The sequence below is a fragment of the Eptatretus burgeri genome, chromosome 2 (assembly GCF_056783735.1).
Source record: "Eptatretus burgeri isolate ZD-2024b chromosome 2, Ebu_testis_v1, whole genome shotgun sequence".
Lineage (NCBI taxonomy): Eukaryota > Metazoa > Chordata > Myxini > Myxiniformes > Myxinidae > Eptatretus > Eptatretus burgeri.
Window position 1 is genome coordinate 38481380 of NC_140962.1, and position 20253 is coordinate 38501632.

General features: G+C 47.9%; 1 protein-coding gene across 2 annotated transcripts in view; it reads left to right on the forward strand.

Moving 5' to 3' along the window:
• LOC147031841 (uncharacterized) overlaps positions 1–20253 on the forward strand; it is a 145408-nt gene that overhangs the window by 18468 nt on the left and 106687 nt on the right. For both annotated transcript variants that reach the window (XM_085868276.1, XM_085868271.1), the window contains exon 5: positions 9860–9993. In XM_085868276.1, coding sequence (XP_085724402.1) covers positions 9860–9993 — 134 coding nt within the window. The remainder of the gene's footprint in view (positions 1–9859; positions 9994–20253) is intronic.

The window sequence follows — 20253 nt, forward strand, 5'->3', positions numbered from 1 at the left end:
GCGGGCGTAACCCCTCAGCCCCTTGACGCAAACCAATCTCAAGATGGTGGCCATATTGAAAATCGCAGCACGCCCATTTTCGAAAGGAACCTTCCTCTACTCAACCCCAACACGGCCTGGAAAAATGGATTTAATCGGACAAGGCGTTCTCCTCAAAATTGATGGAAACCAAAAGTTGACGGACGGACGCCCGCCCGGACGCCTGCCCGGACAACGCCTATGACGACAATACCCCTTAGCCAATTCGGGCTGAGGGATAAAAACGAAATCTGGGTCTGAGGGGGGGTCTATGGGGATTGGGGGGGGGGTTGCTCCCCAAAATAGGTATGTGCTATAACATTGGTACATTTTGCTGCTTGTCCCATGTTGACTTCCTCTTGAATACCATCATTCTACCAGGTGAGCCCCTATCCCAGGAGTATTGCCCCTATTTTTGCTTGTCTCAGTTAATAAAGTTTCTTCTTTGGAGATCATCACTGTTTTGCACACGGACTGTTTTACATTTAATTTTCTTCGCCAAATTACTGTAGATATGCCCTTTTTACTCCTTTGCAACCAAAGGCCAGAGGCACAGTTTTCAGATTGTCCAGGTATCCGTCCATCCATTATCAATTTGTTTGTTTTTGTTACCACAATAGGTTAAGCTACTGAAGAAATTTCAAGTAAACTTGGCACAAGTATAGGTTGTAATACAAAGATGAAATGATTCATTTTGGGTTAAAAAATTCATGTGTCCTTTGAAAATCATTTTGCAGAACATAACAAGTTGGAAGCATCAGATGTTGCTTCTACTTGTATCACTTTTCTCTCTCTCGTGCTCCTTAACTTGAAATCAAACATAACAGTGGCTTGTCATCCATTGTGGATGGGGGCATATCTATTGACTCATTCACATCAAAATAGATTTCTGTTTGAATTTGGAAACATTTCACCACAGTAGTTCTAATATACACCGAGATACGGGATGACTTGTTAAAAAAAAAGGTCTTCCGAAAGAGAGGGTAAAAGCTGTGTTATCTGACACAACAAACGGGCACGTGAGTGATCTCAATTAAGTTATTTATACACAGCTGACTCGATAAGATCTCACCTCTTTCACGTTGGGACCGACATAAGCCCGCAGGTTTATGTCAGGTGAGCAAGCGGTCACAAACAAGCCCCGCATGCTTAATCTCTTTCTGTCTTGCCCTCTCTTTTGCTCTCTTATCCCAGGAGTGACTGAGGTTCCGATGTGCGTAGATTCATGTTAAGATGATTGATTGAGGGACTTGTGTGCTGAAGGGTAAGATCTTTTTTTTACCTTCGCATTCTGCGAAAGGTTATGTTTTGGTCGCTGTGTGTTTATTTATTTGTGAATATGTGTGTTTGTTTGTTATTCGCATAACTCAGAAAGTATAAAACCAAATTGCATGAAATTTGGTGGGATGATTCGTGAGTATCCACGGACGATTTGATTAGATTTTGGGAGCGATCGGGTCAAAGGTCAAGGTCATGAAAAGGTGAGTATCCACGGACGATTTGATTAGATTTTGGGAGCGATCGGGTCAAAGGTCAAGGTCATGAAAAGGTCAAAAACACTCTTTTGAGCATAACTTCCTTCATAATACAGCTATCGACATGCAACCACCGCCATATTGTTCCATGACGAGATACCTTTCAGATATGTAGTGTCGGATTTGACGTAACGTCATCGGAAGTGCGTTTAAATGACGTCACAAGATGACGTAAATTTTCAATTTTCGATATCATCAGTTTTGATCACACCGTTTTGTAGGACTTACCTTACGGACGTCACGCACCAAATTTGACTTCGATCGGACTGACCGCTATGACGTCATTGACGTTTGAACATGACGTTTTTCAATTGTGGCTAAAATGTCCTGATATTTTACATTCAAATGTCTATATAATTTATAAAGCAGTCTCCCAAATCCAGGCATTAGGATCAGTACCAAAATATCTGTTTATGTACAGGTTTTGCCAATTAACTCTGTAGTCAAGGTCAAGGTCACACTCAAGGTCAAAATATACTTGTAGGCATAGCTTCAGATCTAAAGAGCTATTGACATGAAACCAACGTTAAAACGTTCAGTGAACTACGACCTTTCAGAATGGTAGTCTCCGATTGGACGTGACGTCCCCGGAAGTGCGTCAAAAGATGACGTCATTTTTCAACTTTTTAATTTTTCAGTGTTTATCATTCCATTTTGTTGGACTGCCTTCAAGGAGGTTACACACCAAATTTGACGTCATGGACGTTTTGAAATGACGTTTTTCAAATGTGCCCGGAAAAAAGTTGCGGCGGCGAAGGTATGCGCTCTACCGAGTGCCCGTTCTAGTTTGTGACTGTTTTTTGTCTGTAAAAACGTGTCATTTTGCCTTTTTTAAACTTCCCAAACTGCCTGATCATCCTTTCTCTCCAATGGTTAGACAATGGCATGTAAATAGTGGATGGGAGTTTTGCTATGTTTAGGATTGGTCAACGTTCCACTGACTATATCGCATGACTGTGCTGATTGGACAGAAGTGGGGCATTGAGAAGTGCAGGCCTTATCTGGTGGGGGGGGGGGGGATTAATTTGCCAAGAAGGTAACGTGGGATTTGGACGTGAGGGCCCCACCTAAATTGATCGTCTCGCATGATGTCTAGTTGCTTCGCAACTCGTCGTGCCATAGAGTTATCTGAGGCCCATCATCTTCAAGGTCAAATGTCATGAAACAGGTCCGTGAAGCCGATCGTAACCCGGCTGCCGAACCCGTAACAGTACGTCTGTAGGCCACTGTATGTGAAAACACTCGTTGGAATGATGCGGAATTTACTGTTGGTTTTCTGTCGATTGTTGAGCCAGCGGGTGAATGAGCTAGAACACCCTGCCACCACGCCAAAGAGGATACATGCCTCTCCTTCCTTCGGAGCGAATATCCAACCAAAACGCATTCAAGCTTTGGTACAGTATCAGCTTTAATCGACACACTTTAAGACGATGATGCAACATTGGTCACAAGACAGGTGATGCCTGGAAAAAGTGGGGCCATGTATACACACATCGACTGCACATGCCTACATCACTTTGAACAGCGGTGACATCACCAACGTACTACTGTGGCACTCGGTAGAGCGCATGCCTTCACCAGACTGAACGGTTTACATTTTGTATCCCACTGATAGGCAAGCGAGATCTGGATCCGGACCTGAACCAAAATCTAATTGGCTTGTTCTTGTCACCTAACTAACTCATCCACATAGTTTCGTCATGACTCGTCTTTTTGAGATATTGTGATGGGTCTGGGAACTGAGACCCCAAAGAAATGGCACACAACATACAGTTGTTTCCCAGGCAGTCATTTTGTTGTTACTTGTTCCAGATAGGGTCCTTGCCTTGTGTCTAATGGGTTACAAAGGGAATATGCATTGTGAGGAATTGGTTAGGTTGCACCCCCCCCCCCGCCCAAATTCTTCCCCGCTGTCTTCCCTGTACGCTATCCCACATGCTGCTCGCCATCTAATTTGCATATGCACGCAGAAACCCTGTTTGAATCTGCGTGTCACAACCAAACTGCCATATCCACCTCAATTGCCTTCTTCACCACAATTCTCCCACATGCCAACGATAACCACCCTGCCCGCTTCAAATATACACCAGAATTTATTTGCATTCAACACCACCATTCAAGCTCACCTTTCTCGCCTTCTTTCATAATCCACATCGCTATCACCCAATGACTACGCTTCGACTCCACAACGTCGTACATCTCACCACGACCAATCCCCTTGCCGCACCTCGGGACCATCATCTCACATTGCCTATGGACATCAATGGTTCACGCTCGTATCCAAGCCCGGCACCGTCACCAACAGGGCCTTTTAAACCAAGGCGCAAGTGTGAGCTTACCGTTCCTTCAGGTTCCTCTATCAGCCGCAACCGCCCTGTTATCCAGCAAGCAATCCGTGCCCTTCTCAGGCATTTGAGGGCCAGATGGGGACCGCTGCATGTCGGCCCCATGTTGAGTTTGGAGCTGATATGCATTGCACGGTCAGAGGACAAGTGAGGGTAATTCCAGCCCAGCAACCTTGTGGGGAGGGTGACGTAACCCCGAAGTGCATCTTGACCAATGGGAACACTGTGCTTGGAGGAAAGAGGGTGGCGTGTGACCCGTGCTCCCAGGAACCACCCCAACAAGAGGTGGGGATTCACCCTTGATCCCCCCCCCAAACTCCACCCCTGCAGCCCTTAAAACATCGTCTCTGGTCACTGGAAGAGAGGTTGTTAGGGATTGTGTAGTGGTTGCTGCTGTACGGAGTGGTTACGACAAGGCTCAATGGTGCTTGCTGCTGAAAGGCAGGACCGAAACAATGCTGACTCAGCAAGCGGACCAAGCGCCATCCAGTAAGGGCACAGTATTGTATGAGAGGCGCAATCTACATCCACACACGATCGGCAATTCTGACTCTTCCACATTTGTTCTCTATCTTTTCTGACTCGTCCACTGGACGCAAAACCATTACTTTTAGAGTGAACACTGACTCGCACCATGTCTTTCTCATGCTAAGCACCTCACAACGCATCCCACTCACACCTCTTCTTCATGCACCGAAACATCCCCTTTGCTCGTCATTACTCTCCTCCCTTACCTTCCCTGCACTTTGGACGAGCACGTGCCCACCTGGACGTGCTGGGTAAGTCAAAGGCCACCAACGCCTCAGCTTTTCTGAGCTCTCTTGCTCCTGGAGTGATTCTGTTGGTGCCTGTCATGCTACTCTCAGGAAGACTGTGTAAAATAGCTTGGTTTAGTTTTTCTTGGCTTGGTTTCTAAGGAAGCTTGGTTTAGTCTCTTTATTGCATGAATTTGTATCATTGTTTTTTGCCACACCACTTGAAGTCACATAGTATGTCGCCACACCACATTGTATGTCGCTGCTATACAAATACCCCCGGTGAATAAACCCCTCGTCTTTGCTGTGCCTCATGCTTCCTTTAAAATAAACCATGGTAATTGTTCAGTTCAACCTGCTCAGTGTCCTTTGACTTTGCTTCATTGGTGCAGCACAGTCTGCATGATTGCTGGACGGAAAGTTTTACCCCATGGAATTTGCTCTCGTTGGCCAGCATGCACTCACTGTTTCGCTCGGTTGTAGTCTGAATGCGTGCTGTGGGCATGGACCTCGGTTAATCAAGTCAGCTCCTCAGGTAAATGTGTTAGATGTGTAACCCTGTTAGAGTTGACAGTTAACATTCGTGGTTGTTTAGCAACCTGTCAGGCCACAGTTATTCCCAGCATGTCGGCCGACACAGCTGGGCCTTTAGCAGAAACCCCAGTGCTTCCCCTCTCGGTAATTCCTGAAGCCCGAGCCCGCAACGATATTGTTTGTGGCACCATCTCAATGGTGAAGAATTGCTTTTTAAAAAATTATTGGATCTGGATCCCGAGCTTCACCGAAATTTAATCAATTCATCCTTGTTACACACCCAACGTGTCCATCAAATGCCATGCAAATCCGTCCATAACTTTTTGAGATATGCTGCTGACAGACGGACCAGGGTGAAACCATAACCTCCGTCCATCTTCGGTGGCGGAGATGATAATGACTTATACATACAAGATGGTGAGCCGAGGTCAGAATGTCACATCGACATATGTTGGAAGCAACCTTCGTCTTTTCCACGGACCCCATACTGTGTTGTCAAAAGGTATTCGTACATTCTCAGTCTTTCAACATGGAAACATCAAAGGTGTTGCCCCAACTCCTGTCCATGGTAATTATACAATTGGTGATTCTTTGGCCTTGGGGGAAACCCTCCCCCCCCCCCTTTTCCAAGGTGTCATCGCTGTCTGTCTGGAGCGGGGTGTGATTCTAACCAATCGGAGCCTGGGATCGTGTGGACCAAGAGCTCACCAGTGGGTGTTCAGATTACCATTTACGTCACAATTGATCAACCAGTCAATGTTGATGTTACACAGACATGCTTTGATATGCATGGTCATTTACTTCCTTGGTCTTTTTTGTGGTGTTGTACCAAAGTTTGTTCACGATATTTAAGAAATTGTGGCCTGAGTGGTTAAAGGGGGGACTTGCCCCCCCCCCTCAAATAGATATTTGCTATAAGATTAGTATATTTTGTTGATTCCATTCCACATTGACTTCCTCCTCAGTATCATTATTCGTTGAGGTGAGCACCCGATTCAGGTGATTATGCTTAGCTTCAGGGTGGCCCCCCACCACGTGCTGCAAGTCCTATAAAGGTCGGAGCGGTCTCTCTCTCTCCTCTCTCTCCTCTCTCTCCTCTCTCTCCTCTCTCTCCTCTCTCTCCTCTCTCTCCTCTCTCTCCTCTCTCTCTCTCCTCTCTCTCTCTCCTCTCTCTCTCTCTCCTCTCTCTCTCTCCTCTCTCTCTCTCTCCTCTCTCTCTCTTTTTTGCCTCGCCCTCATTGACAACGCCACCACCCGCCTCCTGCTGCCTGGACTCTGCCTCCTCGTCTCCACCCACACGATGTTGACCCCACCCGCCTACCTGGTCCCGTCTACCACTGCATCCACGCACTCTGGACTCCGCCCCTTCTCCACTAAAGCCCTTCCTTCACGAACACGGACTCCACACACTCTGCTGAAGCCAGAGACTATGCGCTAGCTGTCGGGTACTGTACCACGGAGCACTCCCCCCCCCCCTCCCCTGAAACTTATTGGTGGCACGTTCATACAATCAAGTACAAAGGTACCGAGATAGTAGCCTCAACTCCTCTCCCTTCTTGTGTCAATACTCCCTCTTCATTGGGTTTGCTGTGTGTGTGTGTGTGTGTCCTGGCACCTGTCTGCTTGAGGCTTAAGTCACATTTGGTACGGTGGCTGTAGAGTCTACAAAATCTACGGCCACTAGCAATTATAGGGCGGCCGCAGTATTTCCACGGTCACATATGTTTTTATTTTTCAGGGAGCCGCACGGCGTATTTAGAAATTGTGGAGACCGAAAACGTGGGGGTGCCATACGGTCTTTGATTTGATGTCGCACGGTGACCTTCGGGCATCCCTGCGACGGCCATATAATTTTCAAGGCAGACGCAAGGTGCCTGCAGGGGGGCCCTAAGGCGAAAGTGCGGCCAGACGGATGGTAACAAGTGGGTATATATACCAGTTCTTTTTTTACTGAAATAAAAATATAACAGTTTGGAATATACCAGTATATATAACTGAATATACTATAACTGTAATAAATATATATATATATATATATATACACATACACATATACACACACCAGTTTGGAGTACCGTATAGGCAAACACCTATACTCCGATCTCTAGCGGTAGCGCACGGTCAATGCAGACTGCCACGGAGGCCGTACGTAGGACGCACGGCGGGCATAGGGGAACCGTGCGTCGACCCTGCGTTGCTCGCAGGTAGTTACACAGACCGCAAGGCCACCGTATGTTGAACACAGGGATGCCTTAGGGCTACTCTACGGCGACCGTGGAAATAGCACGTCCGCCGTAATTTTTGGGGGGTTGGCAAAATTCATTTTTCATTGATAAGAGCCTATGGCAGCCGCACAAATAACGCAAGCCCACCGTACGCCCTACGTACGGTCGACGTGCAACACATCTACGTCACAGCTTGGCTTGTCGAATTGCTACGGCCAATGTAGAAATGAAAAAGTTATAATTCCACGGCGACCCCTACGGCCTGTAAAAGATGGTCGTAGTTCGACCCTGAGGCCACCACAAACTCTGCGGCCGCCGCACATTTCTGCCTATTCAGGGGCGGTACGGCCACTGTATCCCAGCCGTAGAGCAAATGTGACTTAGGCCTAGGTAAGACTGCAGAAGATCGTTATTGTTATCATTATTATTGTTTTTATTTTCGTGTTAAGTCTGCTCTGTGTCCGCTTTTGTAAGTTGCTTGTTTATTTACTGCACCACACCTCTCCCCCCCCCCCCTATCTCTGCACAACACACCCAATAAATATTTATCGTGCTAGATACCTTTCCTCGCCCACTGTTAATAAATTATTAATAGAAATGTTCCCAGCTCGTTTTTGTAGTTTCTTTCATTGATCCAGCATGGTCCGAATCCTAGCTTAGCAAGGACTTTATTCCCAACAACCCGTTCCTTTTCACCGGTACGTCCTTGGAAGTGTCGCTCGGCTGCATCCGATCCGGTTCGGACAAGGTGCACCAAGGGCGTGCTCTCTGGTAATTAAATAACGTGATTAATTAGTTAACCCATAGACGGGAGGACCCGAGGTCACGCGATTGAGTTATTGGCATCCACGGTCGGTTAAGTGACCTGCTGTGTCACCGAATTATCTGTGTGCGGCGGCCTACGATTCCGGGGAGTCTGGTGTGAGCAGAGATAGCTTCCCCCCCTAGTGGTCTTCTCACCCGACCCCGGCCCGCAACAATATATTCAGCGATAATAATGAAGACATTAAAGGACAGACAGGCACCAAGACAAAATGGACAAAACACAATTCCACGGCCCACCAGGTAGCCCGAGATCATCCCAAGTGGGGAGGGGGGGGGAGCAAAATAAGAAAATAATATTTGCCAAGATATAAAGGAGAAAGTGGAGGGGGGGGGGAGAAGAATAAGAAGAATTCAGGCCTATTTGAGTTGACGTTCCAACGGCCTTGTCCCGTCCACAAGGCTGACACTTCACCGCCACCCCTCCCTTTCTGGAAGGGTTCTCAAACTTCACCAACGAACGAACCAAATCAATTCCTGCAACACCTTGAAGCCACACGTTTCTTCAGGTCAGCTCAGAGGACACTCAGGAGGAAGAAATGCTTCTGCTCCCCCCTCCGACCCTATCTGAATGAGGCTCTCCACTGCCTCAGTGTCTTCAACAGACGGTGCCTCCAACAGGTGGCCCTTGGAGGGATCACTCCAATCCTCAACGAGGTCTTACAGGCTTGGTCTCTCGTCACACAGGCCAGACGCGTGTCCTGCGTTCATTCCCGCCTTTTTCTCTCGCCTGCCTTACGCCCGTCGTGCCTGCTCACACCTTCATTTTCTCTCCACCATCCTTGTTCTTTTTGACTTTTCTCACACAAAAAATCCACACTGTTTTTTTCACACGAGACCGCATGAGGTCTTGAAGGGGGAATACAAGGCAGAAGGATAAAAAAACAAACACGAGAAGAAAGAAAGAAACCCATCTTGAGAACCAAAACAACCACGGCAAAACCAATGCAATACCCGTGTTAGCAAAGTCCGGTGAATGTAACAAACCCCTCTACACCGTAAATGTTTATAAAGTGTGATGTGATGAGACTTTCCCGATATTCTTACACAGATGGCTTGTACCCAATGAATTTTTAAGTCTGATTTTTGTAAATTATTTCATAAATTTTGCACACTATTCTCCGAACCCCCCAAAAATTACCTTCTTGGAAACATTCATATGATTGTAACAAATGGGAGAAGCTTTTTATAAATCTTTTCCTTCCTTTTGAGTTTATCTGGATTTCCTCGTCTTGTTTATTCATTTCAATAAAATAGACATTATCAAAGCTTTTCTTCTTGCACTCGGGTTAAAACAGCAAGCAGATGAAGAAGAAGCACCAAACTTGTTTATAAAGTTATAATGTAATGTTCTCAATGTTGATTGGTTGAGAGAGAGGAAAAAATGGGATTACCTGATTGGTAGAATCTTTGGGCATCATGACTAATGAATGGGGAGAAATGAACCATCATGAATAATGATTAGGCGGAGATGAATCATCAAAGCACTGGCAAAGTTGGAAAGTCCTGAGTGAAAGTCGAAAAGCTTTGATAATGTTTTTTTTATTGAAATGCATATTTTAATTTTATTGTACGAATATAATGTTTATCTTGTTTGTTGTCCTACTTTCCCAAATGGCTTCTAGTGAATCAAGTATCCTTGTCTCTATCGAGTACTTGCAGTTCGGATTGGAACATGAGGGGATGTCGAGCAACAGGTGAACAAAAGTACTTTCCACTTCACAATGACCGTCTGGCTTTGAAGTCTTCTCAGTTAAAGGTGAATATAAATTTGAGGTGGTGAGAAGGTCATGTAATATATTGCGTAGTGAAAGATGACTTGTATGAATCTCCCTCCACAACGTGTGAATGCAATATGTAAACTGGAAGGACACTCGGGAGAGTGCGTACCTCCGCCCCGCAATGCCTGATCCACGAGAACATATCTGGCCCAATACATTTTTGAGGTATCGTGCTCTATTTCTCATTTTTGAGCCCCATCTCTCAATGGTGAAGAATCGCTGAAAGATTCTAGTAGTCGGATCCAGATCCAGATCTTCACCAAAATTGAATCGATTTGTCGTCACACACCCAACCTGTCCACCAAGTTTCATCTGAATCCATCCACAACTTTTTGAGATATTGTGCTTTATATTAGTTGAGCTCTATCTCTCAATGGTGAACAATCACTTAAAAAAATTATCAGATCTGGATCGTCACCAAAATCTCATCAGTTCGTCCTTGTCACACACCGAACCTGTCCACAACTTTTTGAGATATCCTGCACACAGACAGACAGAAAGGGGTGAAAACATAACCTCCTTTATCTTCGGTGGCAGAAGTAATGACCCCTAAAAGGAGAAAAAAAATCCCATAAGTTAACTAAGTGATGCTCATGATGACATGTTTTACTGTTGTTGGAGAAATCTAACAATTGTACCACGCTGGAATATATTGTTACGGGCCGTTGCGTCGGCCGCGAGCCGACCGCTCTGACGGAGCCGCAAGTCGAGTTGGCCCGACCGATCGCCCGGAGTATAGATCGCCGCCCGGATAAGTCCGAGTCGACGAGTCCTTGTACAAGAACCGAAATACGCCAATGGGCAGACCACGTGGGGTCGGGTCGATTGCCAATCTTCAATTTACCTAAATACCCACGTGATCAAACTACCGGGGTATTCCACCCTCGACAGAACTCGTACGGAACAAGCCGCTGAGGCGAGCCTGTCCCGTGCGTGATTCCGAGTGGCTTAATTGCCGAGAACCGTCGGTCCAAATGTCCCCCTTTTACGGCAAACCAACGGCTTTATAACTACCAACACACGAAATGCTCAGTCAATGAAAGAATCAGCGCGACGAGCTGAAAACATTTAATAATTGGGGTATTTATTAATAATAATGAGGAACTATGGAAGCACGGAAGAGCAGAACTATACCGACTATACGAAATGCAATCATTTACAGCACACAAAGCACTTAACAATTCTCTACTAATAAGACGGGCCCACAGACACACACACGAAATGGTGGTTGATGCCTTTAATAACGGACTCCAGCTCGGAGGGACAAATGAGCTGAAACCCAGAACCTATCTCGAACCTCTCCACCTCGTGTGGTCTTCAAGCTGTTCAGACCCAGGCTCCAGCGAGAGCGAGCTGGATCCAATCGCCGTGAGCCGCGATCCTTCCCGAGCTCCAGCGAATCCTCTCGCGCTTCCGAACACGTGCTGGTGAGACGAGGCGCCGATCCTTCCCGTCGATGCGTTGCTATCTCGAAGAACCACCTCCAAGATGAGGCGGATGAGTCGCACCAAGCCGGGAACCAATCGGAGAACAAAGAGCTCCACGATCCAAGAAGAGCCAGCCGAGCAACCAGCTCAACTCTTTTCCGATGAAAAAAGCCTCTCACAACACGAACCAAGAGCAAGAAGCCACCACCAGCAGCTCGAGCCGAGCAACCAGCTAAACTCTCTCCCGATGAACAAAGCGAGGACCAATAACTCCGAGCCGAGCAGAACCCGAAGGCCTGCTGAAAAGCCAGGCCGAAGCAAAAAGCCAAGCCAAAGCAGAAGCCGAAGCTCTACTGAAAAGCCAGCCTGAACAAAGCAGAGTATCCCTTTTTTATTCCTATCCGTCCCCTCCCCCGCTCCCAGCGTGACTCCTGCCCTCATGATCCATCCCCCGCTCAATCACGGGTGGGAGGCAGTTGTTGACGTTATGAATCACGGGACGGGAGGGCTCTTCTTCCTCTTCGCAGAAGAGGGGGAGGGGAATCTCCATTGTGTTATGAACGCTCCCTAACTATTAAATGGAATTGCGCTGCGCACTTAATCGATTTCTGCCCATTAAACAATGGAAGGTGAACTATCTCGGGAACAAGCACTTGTCGACATAACTGACGAAAGAAACCTGAATTTTGTGTGCAATCGAATTCCCAAATTCATAACACTACCCCTCCCCTTTTTACAGACTCGTCCCGAGTTGTCATTTTCGCGTGACCAGCATGTGTAAGTTTTCCCCTAGTACGTTCTACCTTCGGATCCTTGAGTGAGACATTTCTTTATACGTATCCCAAAAATAAATAACCTAATGCGCTGCGTAACTAACTAAACAAACTCTCAGACTCATTCGGACAACTTAACTAAAATTGCCGGCGCTAAAACAAACTTGCAGGTGGGGTTCAACTTATCAACAATTTTCATTTAACTTATCCATTACATTACACTCACCATGGCCCAGGACCTGTGATCTGTGAAAGGGGAAAGGCAAAAGTCATTGCGAAGTCATTGGTGCAGGGGAATGGATGGAGATGGTAGCAAAAACAAATGAACATGATGGATGCACGGGCTCCCTGCAGGGCAGTCCTTGCAAAACTGGATGATCCTAGCGCACATGGTGATGGATGGACACGGGCAAATGCAAACAAGGGCTAGCAGGCATGGGGTCATGGCAGAGGCATGCAAACGAGGCATAGCAAGACAAGTCCATGCAGAACAGGCGGCTGCAGCACAACAGGCCGGCAGGTGAAGCTGTCCGGCCTCTGGTGTGGTTCCATCAGGTCTGGAGGGAGTGGGGTGGTGCCGGCCGCTCTGGAGGTGGGCGCGGACCTAGTCTACTGTCTCCCCCCACTCTATCGCCTTTGCCTGTCTCTGTCCATACCCACTCCCTTAATTTGCCACAAAACACAACAACAAAATTTAGCCCTTCTTTATTTTTATTATTTTAATTTCCCTTTTATAATTGTCTCCCTAACACCCTTTATCGTCATTGTCCGGCTAGCCTACTCCCAACCCCTACGTTCCCTCTCTGGAGTGAAATAGGGAGAGACTAGCGTCCTGTCTCGAGGCCCAACAAAGCCTCAGAATGGCCTCAGAGTTCAGCGATCTACCAAGGTGAGTCCAGCGGCCTACAACGAGCGAAGGGATGGATGGTGCAAAGGGGTACATCTCCTAACTACCCTAACATTTATTACACCTGAAACTACCCTGGGGCTTTCCAAAAACGCCTCACGCTTTTAGAATATCGGTTCGAAAAACCATGATTTGCATCGCCTGTATTGGTGTCCATTATAAATTTGGGCCTTGCCCTCAAATTTTCATTCGTGCCCTCGCACAATTTCCTGGCTGGGCAGCGTGGCTCAACTGCCAGGAACTCTCCCTCTGCCGAACTCTAACTATGGCACCCCCAGGCCCGCAGGCTGCCTCTGAGCCTAGCTGCTCCCCATGAACGTGGGGGGTTGCCCTCTCTGACATTGCCCCCCTCCATTGCCCATGTGGCGTGTTGATGCCCCGGGTCCCTTTCCGAGGGTCGCCCATGCCCACTATACTGCCCCCGTGGCATTCTGGCGCGCCGGGTCCCGTTTCCGACGGGTTGCCCGTGCCCACGACACTATCCCGGCCCCTCTTGGGCCCTTGGCCTACTCTGGCCGACTAGTCCGGTGCCCACTAAACAAAACTCACTTTTCCAAAGCCACGCTCCCAGCCGGTCCATGAACTCTTGCACCTCTCCAAACGGGTTTCGTGCCTTCTCTCGACACCAACAACAAAACGGCCTCCTTTTAATAAAATTGAATAACCCACTAACTGACATTACTCTGACCCTGGGGTCCCTTGAGTGGGAATCACTCCTCCCCCCAATCAGTCATCGCTCCATGCATACCAAATTCGCTCCACTCACACACTTCGGCCCGCTGTCCCATACTCACTCATTGTACACTTTTCACTCTCAATTTACACCACACTCAACACTGCCATTCTTCCAACTAAATCCCCTGACTAACTCGTGCTCCCTTGTCATCCCTTAAAACTCATGCACGTTCCATTTACTCCACGTTGCCAAGCTACGTCTCCACTACACATTTCCAGTCTGTCCATGTCTCCAAAAATCCCCAAAAATTCCCATTTCCTAAATCTAAACTTAAATCCCTCTAACTAATCCATTCCATGGGCTCCATGAGGAACAACTCATGTCCCCATGAAGCCGGTCTAACTAACTCTAATCCATCCCCCTCACTAGTACTTCCTGTGCCCCCTCACACAAGGGGGTCTTCTACCCTCTGCCCAGGGAATCCTGCTTACTCGAAGTGGCGAGGCTTGCTTTGCTGTCTTTTTTCTTTTCTTTTTTTCTTCCTATTCGCACCAGCGCGGCAACTCTCAAACCGCGCTCCTTTTCCGTGACGTCATGGCAGCTGTTCGAGCTTCGCGCTCCCCATCCCTTCTTGGACGGTGACATCTGGCAGGGATTCCCTTCTGCCGGATTCCAACCATTCGTGCAGCCACGACGTCACCCCGCGCATCCCAAGCAAGCCTCGCGTTTCGAGGGGTCCCTCACGGGAGCACATGTGCTCTGCCCGTCCGTAACCCGTGCCGCGGAATCTCCGATGACGTCATTCGCACCCCGAACCTGCGCGATCTCTCGCGCAAGCTGGGGTACGCGTAACGCATCGTGGAAGCCGCTTCGCACGCTCCGCGAACAGAATGCACGGCTCAGGCCACACGGAGCTTTACAAACACGCGCTCGCTTGGAGGAACCCATCCAATCCAAATTCACTTTTCCAGCCTAACTTCTGTCCGTCCCGCGGGATCGGCTTGTATCCAGCGCGGACGTTTCCGGACCGGATTTCACTCGCGCAGGCGTGCACGCGGCGGCCTCGTGCAAAGCACAGCACGGACCCCGCGCGCGCTGCCGTGCGAATCCGGCACGGTCGCCAAAGCAGTTACGGCCGTTCCGTGCGGCAATGACGTCACTCCGCCAATTCCGAATAGCGCTCTCTCGCGGGGAATTCCCCACGCGGGACGTGCGCTGTTTGTCCCGCATTCGTGCCGTGAGATTCCCGCCGATGACGTCACACGCGCACCGAGCCTGCAGCCGCCGAGTGCGTAACGTCCCGGAAACCCGCTCCGCAAACAGAACACGCGATGAGCAGCACGAAATGTCCCGAAAACGCGTCCACGTGGGTACCCGCGTGTTAAAAATCCACCTAACACTCGCCATCTTAACTGTCCTCGCGATGGCCTTTTTCGATACGCAGGACGTTCCCGTGCCGGCTTCCCTGTACGAAAACGCGTGCGCGAGGGCCGTTCGCTAAAAGCCGAACAGTATTTGCCGAACCGAACGTCCCGTGAACTCGGCGCGATTCTCAAAACAGCTACAAGCGGCCCTTTCGGCTCGCTGTTCCCGTCCCTTGTCTGGACCAGTCTGTCAATTTCCACGCACGCCATTTCACTCACGCTATGCGTACGTTTCAATACACTCTCTGCACTCACACCTTTAACCACACAGCGGGCCAATTACACTGGGGATTCGCACTACCACAAGGGATCCCGGGGCCTCCATATCCCCCAAGCTCCGCGTGTACCCGTTAATAGCACTCGCCCCCCCCCTAACTCGCAAAGCTCGACCGGACCCACCTCGTCGCGATCTGCTTCAAGGGAGCATATTTCCTCCCTCCGTTCCTGAAGGAGGCTATCCTGCTGCTCGCACCGGGTCACAACACATTCCGCCAGCTCACCTCCATTGTCCTCCACTACCTCCATGTGTGTGTGTGTTCGTCCTTATCGTGTAGTTTCTCCGCTACCGTTTCTATCTCCCGCGTGTCTGTTATTTCTTTTACTATCTGCATCTCCGGCTCCTCGTCCACTATTTCCGTTTCTTCCTCGCTCCATTTTCCTTCCCATTTGAGTCGTTCTTCCTCTCTGAGCCTCTTTAGTTCATTTTCTTTCCGGAGCTTTTCCATCTCCGTGGACTCAAATTTTGCTGTTTCCTTGAGTTGGTTAATTTCAAACTCGTATTGTTTTTGTTTTCTACTCCACCGTCTCTCACGTTCTTCATTCTCCAATCTCATCGTTTCCCTCAACTGGTTGAGCTCCCTTTCCTGCTTCATTCCTTGTTCTTTTTGTTTCTTAGCCTCCTGTCTCTCTTGTTCCTCATTCTCCAATCTCATAGTATCCTTCATTTTGTTGATTTCCTTTTCCTGTTTCATTCCTTGTTCTTTCACTATCTCTGCACACTCCAACCTTGCTTTGGCTTCTAATAATGGTTTGATCTGCACAGTGTGGTTCCTTAACATTTCATTCTCCATTCTCTTTCTTTCCTCTCTCAACATCCTCAGCTCGTTTTGTAATCCCGTCTCTGTCTTGGTGTTTCCATAACTCAGAAGCTTTTTTTTTCTTCTAATTCCTTTCTCATCTCCACACCTCTTTCACATTCTTCCTTCCTCATTTCATCCATTCTCTTGCTCATCTCCTTTAGTCGGTCAATTTCCAATTCGTGTTCACATTTTTCTCTTTCTCGCTTTTTTTTTTTCCATTCTTCCTCCAAGTTCTTCCTATCCTGAGAATTACTAATTTGCTCCTCCTCTTTTCTTTTATTTAGTTCGCTCACCTTTTGTAACAAAAACCCACGCAACCAATCTACTTTCGTCGTTTCCCCATGTAGTTCCTCGACTGTGCTGGACAAGTCCTCTTCCAGCTCCAGAATTTGTTCCTGTGCATCGGCCAATCGTTGATTCCGTGTGCACATAATCCTCATGAACCCAGTCTGCGTTGGCCAAGTCCTTTTCCAACCCCCCAACTCGCTCCTGTGCCTCGTCCAATTCAATCTGCAATTCTTCTATATAGTTATCAGCACAATCCCACTGGTCCAAGGCATCTGACGAGTGTCCATGAAGCTCATGAATGTATGCGTTGGCGGTGTCATTCGTCTGCCCTGGCGTATACCTTGTCCACGCGGCCTGAACCGGTGGGCAGGAGCGCTTCCCCCGTGCCTTGCGGATCGTTGCGCTATTAATAGCAACCCGCTCACGCCTCGTGCCACGCTGAGGTATGGTCACGCCGCCATTTTGCGACTCCGTTTTTGGTTGCCGTTAAAGTTCCTGCACAGGCCGCTCCCACTGATGACAATCCGTGGTGCGATGATAGTAAAACGAACAGTCCCGGGCCATGGATTCTATTAACTCTACATCCACCTCACTACCCACCTGGCTCAGCTCGCCGTGGCTGAACATTTTGCGTGCTGGGAATAAAATTTATAACGCCCGTAATTTGGGGACACGGTGGGGGGGGGGGGTTGCTCCGTATACCCCTGATCAGACTCCGTGAATTTTGCTACGGAGGCGGAGGGGGCCGAATCGCACTCCTGACGACCACTGTTACGGTCCGGTGCGTCGGCCGCGAGCCGACCGCTCTGACGGAGCCGCAAGTCGAGTCTGCCCGACCGATCGCACATAATATAGATCGCTGCCCGGATAAGTCCGAGTCGACGGGTCCTTGTACAAGAACCAAAATACGCCAATGGGCAGACCACATGGGGTAGGGTCGATTGCCAATCTTCAATTTACCGAAATACCCACGTGATCCAACTTCCGGGGTATTCCACCCTCGACAGAACTCGTACGGAACAAGCCGCTGAGGCGAGCCTGTCCCGTGCGCGATTCCGGGTGGCTTAATCGCCGAGAACCGTCGGTCCAAATGTCCCCCTTTTACGGCAAACCAACGGCTTTCTAACTACCAACACACAAAATGCTCAGTTAATGAAAATCGACGTGACGAGCTGAAAACATTTAACAATTGGGGTATTTATTAATAATAATGGGGAACTAGGGAAGCACGTAAGAGCAGAGCTATACCGACTATACGAAATGCAATCATTTACAGCACACAAAGCACTTAACAATTCTCTACTTATAAGACAGGCCCACGGACACACACACACACACACACACACACACACACACACACACACACACACACACCCAATAAATGGTGGCTGATGCCTTTAATAACTGAATCCAGCTCGTAGGACAGATGAGCTGAAACCCAGAACCTATCTCGAACCTCTCCATCTCGTGTGGTCTTCAAGCTGTTCAGACCCAGGCTCCAGCGAGAGCGAGCTGGATCCAATCGCCGTGAGCCGCGATCCTTCCCGAGCTCCAGCGAATCCTCTCGCGCTTCCGAACACCTGCTGGTGAGACGAGGCGCCGATCCTTCCCGTCGATGCGTCGCATATCTCGAGAACCACCTCCAGGATGAGGCCGATGAGTCGAACCAAGCGGAGAACAAAGAGCTCCATGAACCAAGAAGAGCCAGCCGATCAACCAGCTCAACTCTCTCCCGATGAACAAAGCGAGGACCAAGAACTCCGAGCCGAGCAGAACCCGAAGGCCTGCTGAAAAGCCAGGCCGAAGAAAAAAGCTTACTAAAAGCCAAGCCAAAGCAGAAAGCCTTCAAAAAGCCTCCTCCCTAAGCCAAGCCAAGCCAAGAGAAAGCAGAAGCCGAAGCTCGACTGAAAAGCCAGCCCGAACAAAGCAGAGTATCCATTTTTTATTCCTATCCGCCCCTCCCCCGCTCCCGGCGTGACTCCTGCCCTCGTGCTCCATCCCCCGCTCAATCACGGGTGGGAGGGACTTGACGTCATGAATCGCAGGACGAGAGGGTTCTTCTTCCTCTTCGCAGAAGAGGGGGAGGGGAATCTCCATTGTGTTATGATCGCTCCCTAACTATTAAATTGAATCGTGCAGCGCACTTAATCGATTTCTGCCCATTAAACAATGGAAGGTGAACTATCTAGGGAACAAGCACTTATCGACATAACTGACTAAAGGAACCTGAATGTTGTGTGCAATCGAATTCCCAAATTTGTAACAATATTATTGCTTCCATAACCTCCGTCAGTCCAGCTTCTGTCATGGTTTCACCCCTGTTTATCTGGCTGTCTGTGAGAAGGATGTCTAAAATATGTTATGGAATGATTTTGACGAAATTTGATGGACAGTTTGCTGGTGCGACAAAGGCAAATTGATTCGATTTGGATGAGGATCTGGATACCAGCATTTTAAACGTGATTCTTCATCATTGAGAGATGAGGTCGAAAATGATATCCAGTATATCATGATATTTCAAAAAGTGTTGGACAGATTATGACTGAGTGAATGAGTTGGGTCGATGACAAAAACAAGCCAATTAAATTTTAGTTCAGGTCCAAATCCAGATCCAGCCTATAGTGGGATCCAAAATATTAACTATTCAGCCTGAAGGAGCTATTCGCTCTACCGAGTGCCATTCTAATCTTTCACTTGTTTTCCTCCCTTAATCTTTTTGATGTAAAGTGCCTTGGAAATATTATTGCTCGATGCTATATAAATCACTAGAATGGCACTCGGTTGAGAGCACACCTCCGCCAGGCTAATTAGTTTGTTTTATATCCCACTCCAGGCTGGATCTGGATTTGGACCTGAACTAAAATTAAATCGGATTGTTTTTGTCACCTCACCAACTCACCCACCAGGTTTTGTTCAAATCCGTCCATAACTTTTTGAAATATCCTGCTATATATCGTTTTAGCCTTGTCAATGGTGAAGTCACTTAAAAATTCTCCTATCCGGATTTGGATCTTCACCAAAGTCAAATCGATTCTTCCTTGTTTCATACCCAAGCTCTCCACAAAATTTCGTCCAAATCTGTCCACAACTTTTTGAGATATTTTGTTCACAAACACAAATAGGGGTAAAAACATAACCTCCATCCTCCTTTGGTGGTGGAGTTAACAAAGCAATATGTTTTTGTGCGTTGTTTTTTTTTTTTGTTTGTTTTTTTTATGACAAAAAAGAAAGCCTGAAAATTCAAGTGAAATGCTTTCATGAGAAAAAAGCTTTCACAACATTTTCTGACCTTCAAAGAGTTAAGGCCCTGTCACACCATTACGATTTAGCCAGCGTATGCCTGACGTATGAAAAATTTGGCTAAAACGCTGGCACACGTCGAATACATTATGGGTAAGTTTGTATACGTCAAGAGCACGCTGGCATTCGTCGTAGTACGCCAAGCTGTTAGACAAATTTTCCATGCTTGAAATTTTTCGATGTATGCCAGCGTGTGACTCACACGTTCCGCATAATGCTGGCCATAAGTTGTAGGCATGTTACGTGATTGTTGACACACGTCGACACACGCTACTTGTAAGTTACTCATCAGTCGAAATACGCCGAGGTAATGTTTAGCGTACCCGAAACTTATTTCTAACCTATGAGTAACGTGTTGTCGCCA